Source organism: Scyliorhinus torazame, chromosome 19 (genome assembly GCF_047496885.1).
Source record: "Scyliorhinus torazame isolate Kashiwa2021f chromosome 19, sScyTor2.1, whole genome shotgun sequence".
Taxonomy (NCBI): domain Eukaryota; kingdom Metazoa; phylum Chordata; class Chondrichthyes; order Carcharhiniformes; family Scyliorhinidae; genus Scyliorhinus; species Scyliorhinus torazame.
The window spans coordinates 103,086,254-103,107,202 of NC_092725.1; the positions used below are offsets into that span (position 1 = coordinate 103,086,254).

Sequence of the window (20,949 nt, forward strand, 5' to 3'; positions counted from 1 at the left end):
TTGGGGGCCTCACGTCCTTCCACTGAAGAAGAATCCTCCGCCGGGCTACCAGGGACGCAAAGGCCAGAATTCCGGCCTCTTTCGCCTCCTGCACTCCCGGCTCCTCTGCCACCCCAAATATTGCGAGCCCCCAGCCTGGTTTGACCCTGGATCCTACCACCCTCGACACCGTCCTCGCTACGCCCTTGCAAAATTCCTCCAGCGCTGGGCATGCCCAGAACATATGGGTGTGGTTTGCTGGGCTCCCTAAGCACCTAACACACCTGTCCTCACTCCCAAAAAACCGGCTCATCCTTGTCCTGGTCATGTGTGCCCTGTGCAGCACCTTAAACTGTATAAGGCTGAGCCTCACGCATGAAGAGGAAGAGTTCACTCTCCCTAGGGCATCTGCCCATGTCCCTTCCTCGATCTCCTCCTCCTCCCAACTCCTCCTGCCACTTACCTTTCACCTCCACCACCGAGGCCTCCTCCTCCTCCTGCATCACCTGGTAAGTTTCCGAGATCTTCCACCCCCCCCCCCCCGAGAGCACCCTGTACTGTGCGTGTCAGCAGCCGTGGGAATTCCACCACCTGCCGCCTGGCAAACGCCCTTACCTGGAAATACCTGAAGGTGTTCCCCGGGGGGAGCCCATACTTCTCCAACTCACCAAGGCTTGCGAACTTCCCGTCCACAAACCGGTCTCCCAACCTTCGTATCCCTGCCCTGTGCCACCCTGAAAACCCTGTATCTGCCCCCCCCCCCCGGGATGAACCAGTGGTTCCCCTGTATTGGGGTCCACACGCTGCCTCCACTACCCCCAGATTGAGGGTAGTCGCCACTACTGGGCTCGTGGTATACCTCCTTGGAAGGAGCGGTGCCGTTGCCAGCGCCCCCAGACTCGTACCCACACAGGACGCCGCCTCCAGCCTCTTCCATGCAGCCCCCTCCATCACCCACTTGCGCACCATCATCGCAGTGGTGGCCCAGTAGTACCCACAGAGGTTGGGCAGCGCCAGCCCCCCCTATCTCTACTCCGCTCCAGGAACACCCTTCTTGCCCTCGAGCCCACACAAACTCCATTATGTTTCTGTTGACCCGCTAAAAAATGCCTTCGTGATAAACACTGGGAGGCACTGGAACTAGAAACAAACCTTGGGAGCACTTTCATATTGACTGACTGCACCCTACCCGCCAAGGACAGCGGCAACGTGTCCCACCTCTTGAACTCCTCCTCCATTTGCTCCACCAGCCTTGTGAAGTTAAGCCTATGCAGGGCCCCCCAGCTCCTGGCCACCTGGACTCCCAGATACCTGAAGCTCCTTTCTGCCTTTTTTAGTGGGAGCTCGCCAATCCCCCTCTCCTGGTCCCATGGGTGAACCACTAACTACTCTCTCTTCCCCATGTTGAGCTTGTACCCCGAGAAATCCCCGAATTCCCTGAGGATCCTCATTACCTCCGGCATTCCCCCCACCGGATCCACCACATATAACAGCAAGTCGTCCGCATAGAGCGACGCCCTATGCTCCTCCCCACCCCGCACCAACCCCCTCCAGTTCCTCGACTCCCTCTGCCATAGCCAGGGGTTCAATCGCCAGTGCGAAGGACAGGGGGGACCCCTGCCTCGTCCCTCAGTGCAACCGAAAGTACTCAGACCTCCTCCTGTTTGTGGCCACACTCTCTCCATCGGGACCTCCTACAACAGCCTAACCCACCTGACAAAGCCCTCCCCAAACCTCTTCAGCACCTCCCACAGGTACCCCCACTCCACCCTATCGAAGGCTTTCTCAGCGTCCATCGCCACCACTATCTCCGCCTCCCCCTCTCTCGCTGGCATCATATAACGTTCAAAAGCCTCTGCACATTCATGTTCAACTGTCACCTCTTCACAAACCCCGCCTGGTCTTTGTGGATGACCTGTGGCACAATTCTCAATCCTTGTGGCTAAGACCTTCGCCAGCACCTTAGCATCTACGTTCAGCAGTGAAATCGGGCTGTAAGACCCACACTGCAGGGGATCATTATCCCGCTTCAGGATCAAGGAGATCAGTGCCCGGGACATCGTCGGGGGCAAAGCCCCCCCCCCTCCCTTGCCTCATTAAAGGTCCTAACTAGCAACGGGCCCAACAGGTCCATATGTTTTATAAAATTCGACCGGGAAACGTTCGTCCCCGGTGCCTTCCCTGCCTGCATGCTCCCTATCCCTTTGGTCAGCTCCTCCAGCCCAATTGGGGCCCCCAATCCTGCCACCAGTCCCTCCTCCACCTTCGGAAACCTCCAATTGGTCCAGGAAGCGGCCCATCCCTCCCTCCTCCAGTGGGGGCTCGGACCGATACAATTCCTCGTAAAAGTCCCTGAAGACACCATTGATGCCAACCACACTCCCCTGTCCTTAACTCCCCCGATCTCCCTAGCTGCGTCCCGCTTCCGGAGCTGATGCGCCAGCATCCGGCTAGCCTTTTCCCCATACTCATATATCGCCCCCTGGGCCTTCCTCCACTGCACCTCCGCCTTGCTGGTGGTCACCAGGTCGAATTCGGCCTGGAGGCTGCGCTTCTTCCTCAACGTCCTTACTCAGGCACCTCTGCCTATCTCCTGTCTACCCTGACCATCTCCCCCACCAGCCTCTCCCTCTGCTCCCTCCTCTCCTTGTGGGCCCTAATGGAGATCTGCTCTCCCCTAACCACCGCCTTCAACGCCTCCCATACTATCCCCACTCAGACCTCCCCGTTATCGTTGCCCTCCAGGTACCTCTCTATGCTTCCTCGGACCTGCTCACTCACCTCCTTGTCCGCCAGCAGCCCCACCTCCAAACGCCACAACGGGTGCTGGTCCCTCTCCTCCCCCAGCTCTAAGTCCACCCAATGTGGGGCCCCCCCTCCTTGGCCAGCCACGCGCGGCAAACCCCACACTCTACCCCCCCCCCCCCCCACTCGCTCCAGCTCCCCCTTGACATAGCAGCAGCAACTCTATTCTCTCCTTTCCCCCCCCCCCCCCCCCCCCAAGGCTAGGACACCTCCTAGCTGCTTTACCCCCCCCCCCCCCATTGCACTTCTGCAAGTCAGCTGACCCCGGCCACTCCCGCCACTCCTTCGACTCCTCTCATTGTGTGACACACCCTCCTCTTCCATTCCCCATCCGCAGGCTCTCCACCTCCCCTTCCATCCCAAGCACGGGAAACCACCCTTGGTCCGCTCCCCCGCCCCCTCCAGTCTTCAGCGTGGGAAAAAGCCCCACTTACCACGTACCCAGGCCTGCCACCTCTGACGCAGCTCCTTTTACAGGTCCAGTCCCCTCACCCCCGACTCAGGCCTCCCCCTCCCCTGTGGGGCCCCATCACACTGCCGGCGATCCACCCCTGTTCCATTTGCTTACCTCCCTCCAAGAGCCCCCCCCGACCAACCCAAAAAAACAGTGCCCAACCCGCCCTAACCACCCTCGCCTAACCAGAAAGAAAAAAAAACAAGAGCAAAGGACCCCCCTCAAAGTAACATATCAACCGCAATCCCCAAACGCCCATCCTGACCCTCAATCTGTGTCCAACTTCTCGGCCTGAAAAAAGGTCCACGCCACCTCCAGTGACTCAAAATAATGGTGCTGGTCCTTGTAGGTGACTCACAGTCGCGCCGGCTGCAACATGCCGAACTTCACCCCCCCATTCCTGTGCAGCACTGCCTTCGCTCGATTGTTCCCGGTCTCCCTCTTCGCCACCTCTGCACTCCAGTCCTGGTATATTCGAACCTCTGCGTTCTCCCACCTGCTGCTCCTCTCCTTCTTGGCCCACCTGAGCGCACACTCCCAATCAGTGAACCGATGAAACCGCACCAGCACCACCCGCAGTGTCTCATTAGTCTTGGACCTCCTTGCCAGCACTCTATGGGCCCCTGGAAGGACCCTGCTCCCATCAGCAAGTTCAACATGGTGACCACATAGGCCCCCACGTCCGGCACCTCCGGGAGGCCCAGAATCCGCGAGTTCTTCGCCTCGACCGATTTGCTCGACCGATTCTCCATCTCGAACCACTCCTGCGATTTCTTGTGGAGCGTCTTGTGCTCCTCCACTTTTACCGCCAGGCCTAAGATCTCGTCCTCGTTGTCGGAGATCTTTTGTCAGGCCTCGTGGATCGCCACCCCCTGGGCCGCCTGCGTCTCCAGCAGCTTATCGATGGAAGCCTTCATTGGCTCAAGCACGTCCGCTTTAATCTCCCTAAAGCAGCGCTGGATAACCTGTTGCTCCTGCGCCCACTGCATCCACGCTGCCTGGTCCCTGCCCGCCGCCATTTTGTTCTTCCCTCTCACCACCTTCGGGTCCACCACCACTTTTTTTTTAGTCGCCCTGCTCCTGGTAAAAGCCATATACTGTCGGGGAACTATTGTACTCCTTCCCACAGCGGGAAACGTCGAACATATGCCGTTGGGCGCCCTGAAAAGAGCCCAAAAGCTTGTTTTTTGTGGGAGCTGCCGAACGTGCGACTTCGCTCCGCATAGCCGCAACCGGAAGACTCAATCTCATCTTTTTAGTGTCAACTATGGCTCGGTTGGTAGCATCCTAGTTCCGGGCTTTTTCACCCCAGGGTTTGCCTACAAAGATCTGACACTCTAGTACAGTACTGAGGAAGGGCTGATCTGTGGGTGATGCCATCTTTCGGATCCGATGTTAAACAAGATTCTCGGGTAAATATAAATTATTCAATTTCACAATCTCCAGTGTCCTGGTCAATATTTACCCCTCGATCAACATCACACAAATGATCTTTACTACATTGCTGTTTAGACTTTGTACAAATCCTCCCCTTCAGGATGTTTTCTAGTCTAATGGTATCCATTAGATTTAATGATTTGTGAATAATATGTTGCAAGCTTTGACATTATTATTTATGCTCATACAATTGAGAATTCCTAAGTATGAAACCATTCCCATTTTCAAATAAATAAATTTAGAGTACCCAATTATTTTCCAATTAAGAAGCAATTTAGCATGGCCAATCCACCTAACCTGCGCATCTTTGGGTTGTGGGGGTGAGACCCACGCAGGCGGGGAGAATGAGCAAACTCTACACACAGTGGGCCGGGATTTAACCTGGGCCCTCGGTGCTGTGAGGCAGCAGTGCTAACTACTGCGCCACCATGCTGCCCTGCCCCATTTGTTAATTTATACATTAAAGTAGGATTATCATAGATTATCATAGAATTTACAGTGCAGAAGGAGGCCATTCGGCCCATCGAGTCTGCACTGGCTCTTGGAAAGAGCACCCTACCCAACCGCGCACCTCCACCCTATCCCCATAACCCAGTAACCCCACCCAACACCAAGGGCAATTTTGGACACTAAGGGCAATCTAGCGTGGCCAATCCACCTAACCTGTACATCTTTGGACTGTGGGAGGAAACCGGAGCACCCGGAGGAAACCCACGCGCACACTGGGAGAACGTGCAGACTCCGCACAGACAGTGACCCAAGCCGGAATCGAACCTGGGACCCTGGAGCTGTGAAGCAATTTTGCTATCCACAATGCTACCGTGCTACTCTTGGAGGTAGATCAGTACTCTGAAACTATTTACTTTGGCAAAAATCATATGACCTTTCGGCCCACCGAGTCTACATAGACCCTCTGAAAGAGCATCGTATCTGCTTCTGCCCTCCCAGCACTGTAACCTCCTCTAACCTGCACATCTGTGGATGCAATTTAGTATGGCCAGTCCACCTGGACACCTCTGGACTGTGAATTCTTCTCTTGCCTTGGGATAACTGCGCTGATGTATCTTTGGTTAGAGGTATAACTATTTTGGCATTCCGCCTCCCCAAATAGGTGCCAGAATGTGGCGACTAGGGGCTTTTCACCGCAACTTCATTGAAGCCTACTTGTGACAATAAGCGATTATTATTAATTGCCTTGTGCCAGAGCCCACGTGTACAGTAAAATGTTCTTGGAATAAGGTACGAAGCGTGCCAGTGTTGTCACTAGGGTTTAATTGAAGCATAATGGGTGCATAACACTGGAACTAGTACAATTTTAGATCGTGTTCCTTTTAAGCTTGGGATAGTGTCTGCAGGTGGCCCTTCGTATTTCCTCAAATTAGTCTGTCAATGATGGAGTTGATTTGGCTTAAATAAAATATAAAATTTGGGTAGATTAAATTTTATTTTAAAATACCATGTCCTTTTATAGTTGTTATAATGGGATAGTTAACATACTCCAAAATCACCATGGTCCCTTTTGTCTATTCATCTGGGGTTCTGTTGTCTAGACACTTTTCAGAGCAGTCAATTCTTAAATGCACTTTTTACTTTGGGTGTTGCTAGCTAGGCCAGCATTTATTGCCAATCCCAATTGCACTTGAACTGAGCGGCACCCTGAAATTCCATCACTAGTCAATTATTAAAATAAGAATCAAATTTTTAATAAAATAAAATCAAGCACTGATGTTTTAGGTTGACATCCAAGTCAAAATTCAAGTCTTAAGGGCAGCACGGTGGTGCAATGGTTAGCACTGCAGTCTCATGGTGCCGAGGTCCCAGGTTCGATCGCAGCTCTGGGTCACTGTCCGTGTGGAGTTTGCACATTCTCCGTGTTTGCATAGGTTTTGACCGCACAAACCCAAAGATAGTGGATTGACCATGCTAAATTGCCCCCTAATTGGAAAAAATGACATGGGAACTCCAAATTTATATTTAAAAAATAAAATAAAAATTGAAGTCTTGAATCTAAGCCAAAGAGAAGGCATATAAATTGGCCAGGAAAAGCAGCCAGCCTGAGGACCTGGAGAAATTTAAAATTCGGCAGAGGACGACAAAGGGTTTAATCCAGAAGGAGAAAATAAAATGAGATTAAGCTTGCAGGAAACATAAAAACTGACTGCAAAAGCTTCTAAAGAGATGTGAAGAGAAAAAGACTGCTGAAGACAAATGTAGGTCCCTTACAGTTAGAATTAGGTGAATTTGTAATAGACAACCAAGGGATGGCAGACCAGTTGAACAAATACTTTGGATCTGGCTTCACGAAGGAGGACACCAATAACTTTCCAGAAATACTAGGGGTGCCATGGTGGAACAGTCGCTGAAGGGTAGCATGCAGGTACAGCAGGCGGTGAGGAAAGCTAATGGCATGCTGGCCTTCGCAAGAATATTTGAGTATAGGAGTAGGGATGTCTTGCTGCAGTAATACAGGGCCTTGGTGAGGCCACGTATGCAGTTTTTGTCTCCTAGTTTGAGGAAGGACATTCCAGCGAAGGTTAATCAGGCTAATTTCCAGGATGGCAGGACTGACAAATGTTCCCGATGTTGGTGTAATGTCCAGAACTGGGGGGTCATAGCCTAAGAGTAAGGGGCAAGCCATTCGGGATTGAGGTGAGGAAGAACTTCCTGAGTTGTGAACTTGTGGAATTCTCTACCACAGAAAGCTTTGTTGGATATATTCAAGAGGGAGCTGGACGTGGCCCTTACAGCTAAGGAGTCGAGGGGTACGGGGAGAATGCGAGAACGGGATACTGAATTTTCATGATCAGCCGTGATATTGAATGGTGGTGCAGGCTCAAAGGTCTGAATGGCCTACTCCACCTATTTTCTATGTTTCTGTGTCTAATTTGTAGATGTCCAATTTGTATGTTTGAGGGTGTAAATCAGTTTTCAATTCTGGCTCCTTTAATGTTAATTTCTAAGTTTTACTGGGTGGTGTTCTCCACCATTTAGAAGTATTGTCCAGTGGTGGTAATGTGAACCCCTCTAGAGTTTGCTGATGAGATAGTGTCATGCATCCTTCTCTTTTTAATAGCTTGTTAAGATCTTGCTGCCGAGTTAAAAGAAGCCCTTTGCTTTCTGCTTCTGTACAAGTTTTTTTATTTGAATGGTTTGGGGTCTTCCCTCACTTATGGGGTCTCTGAAGTGACTTGTTGACCATTCTGATACCAAAAGAGTCACTTGAACATGTATAATATTTTATGACCACTGGATGTCTGTACTTTGCAGTCAGAAGCAGTACTTTATTTTATCCTAATTACTATTTCCGCCCGACTTGGGGAAAATGGTTCCACTACCAAGCCTAAACCAAACAATGCAGATTTTGATAGCAATAAGGTTTGTGATTAGAGTTTTTAAATATAATTATTTTAAATAATATGCATGGCATGATGGCAGGCAAAGTGTTGAGAATCTCCTTGAGGTTCTGGCAATTTTTGTTCCTTGGAAGAACAAAAGGGGGGGAGGGGGTAAAAGGATAGAAACCAATCTGGAAAAGTGTTAATATTTTGGGTATATAAATATTTGAATGCAGTGGTAACTTACTAATTATACTTGTTTGATGAAATTTGGTGCCCTGTTTTCATGAGGTGTATTTGAATCTGGGATTCATCTCTTGCTGTGCTTTTCTGGATTCTGTTTTAAGTATACTTTTTTCCTAAAGTTTGTGATAGTCACATTTTGAAGTGGAGAAAATCCATTAGATTTAGGAGCTTTGTTCCTTTTAGCTATTTGTTCGCTACTTTAAACAATGTTATGCAACTTACTTCAGAAAGCCTATTTCCAAAATTAAGTTTTATGTGCAACTTTGCCTGGTGCCAAGAAGCATACAGGTTGTACTGGAAGGTCAGAATGTGACTATGCAGAAAAAAGCATCAAACAGCTTTTCAAAATTTATTATTTTAAAGATTCCTCCTAATAGGAGGAGTGTGTTTGCTGCAGTAGAATGTGTAAAACAGCACCAAAATGAAATGTTTCTCTTTCTCTCTCTCTCTCTCTCTCCACAGGTTTATCTGGAAATCCTGCGGACCTAGACCAAAGGCATCAAGTTTTTGGAGAAAATTTTATACCACCCAAAAAAGCAAAAACCTTTCTTCAGTTAGTATGGGAAGCACTTCAAGATGTAACCTTAATTATTTTAGAAATTGCAGCCATAATATCGTTAGGCCTTTCTTTCTATAAACCTCCAGGAGAAAATAATGAAGGCAAGTATTTCTATTGCACCAAGTTTGATGGCATGCCTGCACAAATCTCTCTAGATTCTGTAGAATAAAGAAGCAAATATGGTGCAGGCACAATTTCAGGATAAGCTGAACAACTTGGTTTCCATGTGTTATGAGATTGAAAAATACAGATAAGAAGTAATTGATAGTTACTGCTGAGTCTTGATCAGCGGACACATTTACAGTATAAGACACCTGGCTATTATTTACTCAATGCATCAAAAACAGGAATTGGGAATAATAAATCATTTACTAAGTACTGTTGCAAAGGTTAAATGGGAGCTCTATTGCGGATTCCCAAATTGTACACTGGTTCCATTAGTTAATTATTTCCTTGGGAGCCATCCAGTACCTAAAAGGCTGTTTTAGATAGTATGTTTGTTGTTTGTTTTTAAATTTATTTACCACTGCAGATATTCAACATCTGTTGTAGAGGATTGGTTAACTAACAGAAAGCAGAGAGTGGGGATAAATGGTTGTTTCTCTGGTTGGCAACCTGTAACTAGTGGGGTCCCTCAAGGGTCAGTGTTGGGCCTGCAGTTGTTCACAATTTACATAGACGATTTGGAGACCAAGTGCAATGTGTCAAAGTTTGCAGACGACACTAAGATGAGTGGTAAAGCAAACGGTGCAGAGGATACCGGAAGTCTGCAGAAGGATTTGGATAGGTTAGGTGAATGGGCTAGGGTCTGGCAGATGGAATTCGATGTTGCCAAGTGTGAGGCTATCCATTTTGGGAGGAATAACAGCAGAATGGATTATTATTTAAACGGTAAGATGTTAAAACATGCTGCTGTGCAGAGGGACCTGGGTGTGCTGGCGCACGAGTCGCAAAAAGTTGGTGTGAAGGTGCAACAGGTGATTAAGAAGGCTAATCGAGTTTTGTCTTTCATTGCTAGAGGGATGGAGTTCAAGACTAGTGAGGTTATGCTGCAATTGTATAGGGTGTTGGTGAGGCCGCATCTGCAGTATTGTGTTCAGTTTTGGTCTCCTTACCTGAGAAAGGACATATTGGCACTGGAGGGAATGCAGAGGAGATTCACTAGGTTGATCCCAGAGTTGAGGAGATTAGATTATGACGAGAGGTTGAGTAGACTGGGACTGTACTCATTGGAGTTTAGAAGGATGCGGAGGAATCTTATTGAGACATATAAAATTATGAAGGGAATAGATAGGATAGATGCGGGCAGGTTGTTTCCACTGGTCGGGGAAAGCAGAACTAGGGGGCATAGCCTCAATAAGGGGAGGTAGATTTAGGATGGAGTGTAGGAGGAACTTCTTCACCCAAAGGGTTGTGAATCTCTGGAATTCCTTGCCCAGTGAAGCAGTTGAGGCTCCTTTAAACGTTTTTAAGAAAAAGATAGGTGCCTTTCTAAAGAATAAAGGGATTCGGGGATATGGTGTACGGGCCGGAGAGTGGAGCTGAGTCCACAAAGATCAGCCATGATCTCATTAAATGGCAGAGCAGGCTCGAGGGGCCAGATGGCCTACTCCTGTTCCTAGTTCTTATGTTCTTGTGTATCTGGAATACAAGAGCAGGGATGTACTTCTGAGGCTGTACAAGGCTCTGGTCAGACCTCATTTGGAGTATTATGAGCAGTTTTGGGCCCTGTATCTAAGGGAGAATGTGCTGGTCTTGGAAAGGGTCCAGAGGAGGTTTATAAGAATGGTCCCTGGAATGAAGAGCTTATCGTATGAGGAACGGTTGAGAAGTCTTGGTCTGTACTCATTAGATTTGGAAGGATGGGGGTTGATCTTATTGAAACTTACAGAATACTGCAAGGCCTGGATCGAGTGGACATGGAGAGGATATTTCCAATTGTAGGAAAAGCTAGAAGCAGAGGATACAATCTCAGACTAAAGAGACGATCCTTTAAAACCGAAGAGGAGGAATTTCTTCAGCCAGAGGGTGGTGAATCTGTGGAACTCTTTGCCACAGAAGGCTGTGGAGGCCAAATCACCCAAGTGTCTTTTAAGATAGAGATCGATAGGTTCTTGATTAAGGGGATCAGGGATTATGGGGAGAAGGCAGGGGAATGGGGGAGAGAAAAATATCAGCCATGGTTGAATGGTGGAGCAGACTCTAGGTTGAGTGGCCTAATTCTGCCATGTCTTATGGTCTTATCTTTAACATGTCAAAACAGGTGTTTCCAAGGGATCCAAGTAAAATTGTGGATACATGCAGGTTTCCTACTGATCTAAGACTGTCCTTGCTGCTAGTAACCTGGCCCAACATGGTTTTGTTGTGGCCCATTTTCTTCCTGTTGCTCATCCCTAATTGTAATTACTCCAATCCTATCCCTCCACCTCCTTACTCGTTTAAACCTATTTCCTTGACCAAATGTTTGGCCATTTCTCCTCTACCTCCTAAATAATTTGTTTTCTGGCAAATGTTGGGATGTTTCACCATGTTAAAGTTGCTATATTATTGGAAATTGCAGATCTGCAAGAGGGCTTTTTAAATGGCTTGGGTGCTTGCAGTGGTAGTTAGTTATAAGCCACTAATTTATTTTAATAGCTGGGGTTCTTTGACTTGATCCGTGAACTTTTGAAACCTGGTCATTCATTGTTTGAAATAAATGAATGCAGATGTATGCATGACCCATGAGAGAGTCCCATGGAATTCCTCATAGATGCCAGCCAAGAACGGAAACTGAATACTGTAAACTTGCTTGTCTGGACACTATGAATGAGAGGTTCCTGGGCTAGAAGCTATATAATTGGGAGGTGTGCAAGGACTGGTTGTTTGTGGATGGGTGTCCAGAAACAATACTTAGGATGCTCAAATTGCCCCCATATTCCTTGATCCCTTTAGCCCCAAGAGCCAAATCTAATTCCTCCTTGAAATTGAACAACGTTTTGGCCTCCACTACTTTGTGGTAGCGAATTCCACAGATTCACCACTCTGGGTGAAGAAATTTCACCCCACATCAGTCCTAAAAGGTTTACCCCTTATAGTTAAACTATGAACACTAGTCCTGGACTCCCCACCATTCGGAACATTCATTCTGAATCTACCCTGTCTAAAACCGTTAATTTTGTATGAATCACACTTATAAACTGATTTAGTCAGAGGGCAGCACGGTGGCGCAGCGGGTTAGCCCCGTAGCCTCACGGCACCGAGGTCCCAGGTTCGATCCTGGCTCTGGGTCACTGTGTGGAGTTTGCAAATTCTCCCTGTGTTTGCGTGGGTTTCGCCCCCACAACCCAAAGATGTGTAGGATAGGTGGATTGGCCATGCTAAATTGCCCCGTAATTGGAAAAAATGAATTGGGTACTCTAAATGGTATAAAAATAAAAAACTGATTTAGTCTCTTAATGACAGCCCCGCCATCCCAGGAATCAGCCTGGTAAACCTTCACTGCACTCCCTCCATAATAAGAACATCCTTCCTCAGATAAGGACACCAAAACTGCACACACTACTTGCGGTGTGGCCTCGCCAAACAAATGCAGTAAAACATCTCTATTCCTATACTCTAATCTTCTTGCGATGAAGGCCAACATACCATTTGCCTTTACTGCCTGCTGTTCCTTCGCACTTGCTTTCAGTGACTGATGCAGAAGGACACCATGTCTCGCTGAATATCCATTTCTCTCAATTTACACCCATTCAAATCTGCTTTCCTACTTTTGTTAACTAAGCTGATAACCTCACATTTATCCACATTTACACTGTCATGAGAATGTCGCTTTAAGAAACGGTTAGCTGCTCATGTTACTGCGGTGATGTCAGTGTGGGTGTAGCTGAGCTCTGGTACTGCTTTTAGTTTCACTTTGAGAAAAGCTTGGTGTGTCTGGCTTTTTGGTTTCGTTTTTCAGTGTGTAGCAGCTGAAGTCAGAAAAAGCAGCTCTACTGCTTTTCTCTCTGCCATGAAAGACTATCTCTGGATCCTTTGGAGATTTAAAACTAATAACTGCTTGCAGTAATGACTTTAACCTAATGTGCTCCTGTTTAAAGGTTTGTTAAGTCTTTTGGGTGTAAAGGGACAGCATACAGGTTACTTAGTGTTGTATTCTTTGGGAGTTATCTTTGAATTAATGGTTGCTAAGATATTCACTTTGTTTTAAAAAGGTTAACTTGAGTTCATAGAATAAACATTGTTTTGCTTAAGAAAAATACTTTTCCATTTCTGCTGTATCACACCTGTAGAGTGGGCCATGTGCTCCCCATACCACAATCTATTAAAAGTTGTGGGTCAGGTGAACTCCATGATACACTTTGGGGTTTTCAAACCCTGACCCATAACAATTGCATCTGCCATGCATGTATCCACTCACTCGGCCTGTCCAAATCCCGTTGAAGCATCTCTGCATTCTCCTCGGCTCACCCTCCCACCCAAATTTGTATCATCGGCAACATTTAATTCCCTCGTCCAAATCATTAATATATAATGCAAACAGTTGTGATCCTAGCACAGATTCCTGCAGTACCCCACTAGTCACTGCTTTCCAATCAGAAAAAGACTTAATCCAACTTCTGTGTCCTGTCTGCTAACCAGCTTTTTGTCCATCTCGAGCCTCTACCTGCAATCCCATGTGCGTTAACTTTACATATTAATCTGCTATGTGCGACCTTGTCAAAAGTCTTCTGAAAGGTAGAGATGCAAATGGTTGACATTTCCAGTTTATCTTTAAAGATCGACCACCTTTAGTTCTAAAGCTTTAACATGCGAGTCACTGAGGTCCCATCTATAAATCTGAAAAATCACTCCTGGTACATGCAGGATAGTAGCAAAACCAAGTTCAACCCAGCCCAAAAGAATCGCACTCCACTTTCAAAGAGCGGCTACAAAATGTTACATTTCTCAATCAGTATACCCTACTTTATGGATAGTTTTACATTTGTGTATTATTAAAGTTTTGTGAGAAGCATATTTTCAGTACTATAAATTGGCATGGTGGCTGAAAATCTTTCTTCCTTTTCATTGGTTTATTTCGTCCTGTCTGATTCTTCCTGGGAGCTTGGTATTTTTCCCACTAATTAGAATCCGTTATATTACTTGCATTTTTTAAAATCTTCAGCTAATGTACAGCTTTGAGCAAAAGTGTCAAACACGTACCATGTGCTCGACTGCCTGTAACTAATATCACTATCCAGAAAATATTTTTAATGTTAATTGGTTTCTCATTTAATTAGGTCTGTCAAATACATGCTTGCATCATTGATTTTGGTCAACAGGAAGCAGTTTTTCTGCTCAGCCTGACTTGTGCATGTAACGTGTTGCTGTTAAAATGTCAGTCTGAAGCTTGGGGGGTGCTATTGCAGTTGGACTAATTGGATCTGATTTTTTTTCATACTTGTGAAATCATGCTACAATTAATATCCTCCACATATGCACTAATCTGTATATGCCTTTTGTTTTCTGCAGCATGTGGCACAGCAGCGGGCGGTGAAGATGAAGGTGAATCAGAAGCTGGTTGGATCGAAGGAGTTGCTATTCTTGTTTCTGTTATCTGTGTGGTACTAGTTACAGCTTTCAATGATTGGAGTAAAGAAAAACAATTCAGAGGTCTACAAAATCGAATTGAACAAGAGCAAAAATTCACAGTAATAAGAGGCGGCCAAGTTATCCAGATTCCTGTGGCAGAGTTGGTGGTTGGTGACATTGCACAAATTAAATATGGTACTTGAGAATTGTACACTTTTTTTTCCTGTAAATTGTTTTCAAATTTAAATTGAAAATAAGTAAAATTGTTTTGATTTCCATTTTTAAGATTCTTTCACCTTGTATGGTAGTTGCTGTCATGGTTATGGTGGGGGGTAGGGAGTGACCAAAGAGAATAGTGCTGTTGGTGGACAGTAGTTCCTACAAGCTACTATAATTTCTAGATCAGAAATCTAGTGATCAAGGCACTTTATTGCTTTGTATTACTGGATGTGATCTGTCTTCAGTCATGTGTGCTCAAGGATTTGGCATTTGTTTGAACACTAGTGATGTGATCCTAGCATTTTGATGAATTACTATGTTAACTTAATTTTTCTCCCCATCAGTCTCAAGCAAATTGCCTCTGCTCTGGAATTCAGGTGCATCTAAGTACCCTTGTAGCCCATGCCATAGTGAGATGTGGAGTATATGCTTGTAACATGTTTGTGTATATAATGTCCTGGGTGAATTAGGACATTTTGATCCAAAAACTGAACGTGTAGCTGTGCAATTATTATCATCCTCTGGCACAGCCAACAAACCCGGAGAATTTGATTCCAAAGAGCATTGATGGTACCTGTTGTGAACAGCCTACATAGAAACATACATAGAAAATAGAAGCAGGAAGAGGCCATTTGGCCCTTTTTGAGCTTGCTCCACCATTCATTATGATCATGGCTGATCCAAGTTTAATACCCTGATTTTTCTCCCCCCTCCCTGCCCCAATATCCCTTGATCCCTTTAGCCTCGAGCTATATCTACCGTTTCTTGAAATTACACTATTTTGGCCTCAACTACTTTGTGGTAGCGAATTCCACAGATTCACCACTCTGGGTGAAGAAATTACTCCTCACCTCAGTCTGAAAAGTTTTACAATTAATCCACTTTTACAGTCAGTTTTTATGTTCCCTGCTAGCTCACTTTCAAATTGTATTTTCCCCTTAATCAATCCCTTGGTTCACCTTTGAATTTTAAACTGTTCCCGATCCTCGGGTCTATTGCTAATTTGTATTCCTCTTTGAATCTAATGGTTTGGCCACAGTTCCTTTTCTACTCTTGTGCCAAATAGGAATAAACAATTTTTTGGTGTGTTCCTTGAATGCCTGTCCGCTGTCCTTCCCTTCAGTAATTTTTCCCAGTCCATCAAAGCCAGCTCATGTCTCATACCATCATAGTCATTGAGATTCAGGACCCTGGTCTCCGAACAAACTAAGTGTTCTCTCACAATTAGATTGCCAACTAATCTTTTCTCATTGCACAGCACCCAATCCAAGATGGCCTGTTTCCTTGGTCCCTCAACATATTGGTTCAGAAAACCATTCTGTATACAGTACAGAAATCCCTCTTCTATTGTGACTAATTTGACTCGCCCAATCTATATGCGATTAAAGTCCACAGATGTTACTTCATCACCTGCATCTCCAATTTCCTGTCTAGTGCTATTCCCAACATTAGCACTGCAGTTTGGTCTGTATGCCACCCCTATGAATGTTTTTTTGCTCATTGATGTTTCTTAACTATCCAGACAGATTCCACATCTGTACTAATATCTTTCCTCACTATTAATCAACAATGTAACTCTATCACCATTTCCTTTGTCTGCCCTTCCTAAAAATTGAATAACCCTCTGTTTAATTCCCATCCTTGGCCACCTTGGAGCCATGTCTCTGTAATCACAACTATATCATATCACTACATTTATCTGAACAACAAATTGATCCATTTTATTTCTAATGCTTCAGGTACATAGCCTGTCTTGAGTTGGTTTCAATTATCATTGTTGTCTGATTGTCTTAGTTACAGTAAAAAGTCCAGAAGATTTTTAGCTAGCCTCTTGACATCCCACAAAATCATTTGAGGTCTGATTGTTGACCTCTGTTCCTGAACATCAATGTTGCAGAATGCTCAGTGGTCATTTTTGTTCGAGCCTGGCGAACATATCTGCCAGAATGGGCCACCATGGAACCAACAAGGGAAAATCTACTTCATCTCCACCACCCGTTGTAGATGTGCCAGTCCATGAACATAGTGATGAAAGTGGCTAATACACAGTTCTTGTGGGCAAGTCTGTCTTTGCACTGAAAATATTGTCCACATGTGATGTTACCACTGTTAACTGGGATAGATTCAGAACCAATCTTGCAGCTCCAGACTGGGCAGAATTGTATTTGAGCTCATTGCCTGGCATATCCCTCACTCTATCACTCCCATCAAATCAAGAAATCAACCCTGTTCCAATGAGGACTGCAGGAAAGCATGCAGGAGCAGCACCAGGTATACCTAAAATGATGAACTGGCAAGACCATTGCACAAGATTACACAGAGCAGCATGCAATAGATAACTAAACGATCTCTCGATGAATGAATAGATCAGAACTCTTGCCAGTAGTGAATGGTGGTGGACAATTAAAAATCAACTATGGAGGGCAGCACGGTGGCGCAGTGGATTAGCACTGCGGCCTCACAGCGTCGAGGTCCCAGGTTCGACCCTGGCTCTGGGCCACTGTCCGTGTGGATGGAGTTTGCCCATTCTCCCTGGGTTTCGCCACCACAACCCAAAATGTGCCAGCTAGGTGGATTGGACACGCTAAATTGCCCCTTAATTGGGAAAAATGAATTGGGTACTCTAAATGTAAAAAAGAAAACATCAACGATGGAGGAACCCAACATAATCTTCTAACCAGAGTGGATAATCCATCTGCCTCCTGAGGTCCCAACAAGTTGGATGCTGGACCTTCAGACAATTCGATTAAGTTCACATAGCATCAAGAAGTGGCTGAAGGCCCTGGAATACAGTAAAGCCTCAACAACATCCTGATGGTGATGCTCATGAACTAACCATCACCCTAGCCAAGCTGATTCAGTAAAGCTACAGCATCCGGCAAATTGCCTGTGGATGTACTGTCCACGAAAAGTGAGACACATCCAATCCGCTCCACAAGCCCACTTGGTGTTCCCCCCACAAGATCCGAAAGACGTGCTTGTTAGGTGAGTTGGACATGCTGAATTCTCCCTGTGTACTCGAACAGGTGTCAGAATGTGGCAACTAGGGGCTTTTCACAGTAACTTCATAGCAGTGTTAATGTAAGCCTACTTGTGACAATAATAAAGATTATTATTACTATTGTAGTATTGTCAGGTGGCTCTCACTCGACCAGTTTGGGTTCCACCAGGACCATCTCACTCCTGGCCTTACAGCCTTAAAGAGCTTCATTCCAGAGGTGAAGTGAGAGCAACTGCCCTACATAAGGTAGCATTTGACAGTGTGGCATAAAGAAGCCATTGTGAAACTGAAGCCAGTGGAAATTTGAGAATTCTCCAATGGCTGAAACATACCTAGCACTTGTTGGGAGTCCAGTCATCTCTGCTGGGAGTCCAATCATCTCTGCCCCACATCACGCATAAGTTCTTAAGGATACTATTTGTTTCAGCAATAATCTTCCCTCCATAAGGTCAGAAGTGGGGAACATTGCTGATTTATTGCAGTGCCTGGTACCATTCATGATATCACATACTGAAGCAGTTGGTATCCATAAGCAGCAACATTTGCTGAACAACATTTGGGTTTGGGCTGATAAAACGGCAATTGTGCCCTAATTGCAAGGGCAATGGCCATCTGCAGCGAGCAAATCTAACCTATCTCCATTGCAGAATTCCCCCTCAACAGAATTCCCCCTCTCAACATGGGGGTTGATTAACCATATAAATACAGTGGCCCCATGCAGTTCCAACAATAATGAGCTTCATACCCACCCACCACTGGGCACATTGGCAGCAAGTGTGTACCATCTACAAGATTCACTGCAGCAACTCATCAAGGCTCCTTTGACAGTGCCTTCTGAACCTGTTCATCATCATCTTGGTCAGTTGAGGAACAACAAATGATGGCCTTGCCAGTGATGCTCAGACCATGAAGGAAGAAAAAACTAGAAATTGACTAGTCACCCATGAATCAAGTGCTCATTGATTGCGACATCACCCAAGGTGGTGGGGCCAACAATGTACAATGCCAAACCTATTTGTTACTCATTGGCTTAGCCCAATTTTTACATGTGGAAATTGGATGAATGAACACCACCTTTTGGGAGTTGTTTCATAACCGCTCCTTTCCGGTCCTTCAATCTTGCCGGTTATTTTTTCTGCACTGGGGCTATTGGATATTTACTGGCCTGTATAATGTGGCTGATTACTTCCATTGAGGTTTCCTTGAATAATCAAAAGCAGGAAATACTGGAAAAACTGGTATGACAGCATCTATGGAAATAGAAGTTTTGAGTCGGTATGATTCTTCAGAGGTGAAAAGAGGTAGAAAGATGATGGATTATAAACTGTATAAGTGAGAGGTATAATAGCTGGAGCAGACGGGAAGTTCAGTGGGATTGGTAGGAGCTAGGAGGGATTACAACAAGACATGAAGCATTCCTTAAAGAATGCTATTGCTGGGCAGCACAGTGGTTAGTACTGGGACTGCGGCGCTGAGGACCCGGGTTCGAATCCCAAACCTGGGTCACTGTCCGTGTGGATTGGGTCACTGTCTGTGTGGAGTTTGCACATTCTCCCCATGTCTGCGTGGGTTTCACCCCCACAACCCAAAGATGTGGCTGGTTAGGTGGATTGGCCATGCTAAATTGCCCCATAATTGGGTACTCTAAATTAAAAAAAAAAAAAAAAAAAAAGAATGCTATTGCCAGTGTTTTTCCCCAAGGGTATAACCTCCCCAATAGGAAAATATGCAATGATTCAAACATTTTAACATGGCAGTATTGGTAAATTGTGCTTCATGGCAGTTGTGAACTTAACATTTTGTGGCTTTCTGTTTTTTTAGGTGACCTCCTGCCTGCTGATGGTGTGCTTATTCATGGAAATGATTTAAAGATTGATGAAAGCTCCCTGACTGGGGAATCTGACCATGTGAAGAAGGGACTTGAAAGAGATCCACTGCTGTTGTCTGGTAAGATGATATAAGGGGTGAGAAACCAACTCTGCATAATGCTCATGGATTAAAACAAGTCAATTAATGCTCCAGTCTGAAATGTGAAATGAATTCTGAATCTGTGTACTGAACTGCTCTGTGAACTAAGGCCGTGAATCACAACCCTCTGGTCCAAAATACTGAGTGGGTTCAAGGGCTTGGGAGAAGCAGCGAAACTAGGAAGAGATTGTTCCTAATATAAATATGGTGTTATGGCTTAGGCAATAACTTGGTGTTGGATGTTAAACGGTGCTAGCTCAGAAATGTAATGAAATGGAGAAAGCCGATAAGAATGATTAACAGTTAGGTAAGCTTCTTGAAGATGGTGGACAAACTGTCTCCAGATTTAGTTGAGAACTTCGCTCGCTCGGACATTATTAGATACTTTATAGCCTATCAAATTGTAAGTAATGGAGATAAAAAGGTAAAATAACAAAATTGTAATGTTGGAAGCTCCATACAGAGGTTGCCTGGGATAAAATGTCAAAATGCATTGAAATCACTACTTTTTTGAGGGGCAGGGGTGGAAATGCAGCACTGAAACTGGGCAATGGGAATTATGACCATAATAGCATGACCAGAATACATTTGGGAGTTCATCAAAAAAGTAGAACTAGTCATGGGCAGTTGAAGGAAACCGTGGTAGTTAAATTGGAAGGCCAGCTATGATGTCTTTAAACTAGTTCCCTCAGTCAAAACTGAAGCACGAAGGAGCATTGAGAAATCATGAAAGATGCATGGTGCAGAAATGGAGATTAGAAGCATTAAGAATATGGATAACATCTGAGAGTCAACATAAGCTTTTGAGAGCTTGCAGAATATTGTGACATTGACGGCATGTTCTCATTTTCTTCAGACTTCTGGGTGGGTATATTTGTTAAATACGATCAGGTGTGGTTTTAGAGCTATGATATTTGAATTTGAGTGCCCATTGGACACTCTTTAAAAAAATATCATCTGGTTTTAAGTGCGTGCCTCATCTCCGTATTGGTTTATATGGTTATTTCTCCCCCACCCCCAACCAATTAACAAAATCACCCTTTGTGCAAGTGGAGGAAAACTTTCAATTTGCTCCTGCTCCCCTTCTTTGTCCAGCTCTGCTGCAAGTTGTAGCAGAAATTCCCAATCTTGTAGAAGTACTGTAGTCCTGCTAGCATTTTGGTATGGAATTGGATCGCTCAACCACCACATAATAAGTGAACACTAGCTAGGATGAAGCCGAGGAGTAGAAAGAACTAGTACTGCAGCCATTTGGGCAATAATGAGAAAGACCTACAAAAAGAAAACTGATAGTCAAACTTGTCACAAGGAAAGTCTCTCAAATAAAGGAAAAGCTGAGGTACTGAAATATTTCACTTCAAAACATCAGAATGAAGGTAGGATCCCTGAAGTACCT

At 45.4% G+C, this 20,949-nt stretch overlaps 1 protein-coding gene across 9 annotated transcripts in view; it reads left to right on the top strand.

The window, feature by feature from the left end:
- The window catches only part of atp2b1a (ATPase plasma membrane Ca2+ transporting 1a), a 139,927-nt gene that overhangs the window by 42,581 nt on the left and 76,397 nt on the right, over window positions 1–20,949 (top strand). For all 9 annotated transcript variants that reach the window (XM_072484961.1, XM_072484952.1, XM_072484959.1 and 6 more), the window contains exons 3-5: window positions 8,719–8,916; window positions 14,306–14,560; window positions 19,407–19,532. In XM_072484961.1, coding sequence (XP_072341062.1) covers window positions 8,719–8,916; window positions 14,306–14,560; window positions 19,407–19,532 — 579 coding nt within the window. The remainder of the gene's footprint in view (window positions 1–8,718; window positions 8,917–14,305; window positions 14,561–19,406; window positions 19,533–20,949) is intronic.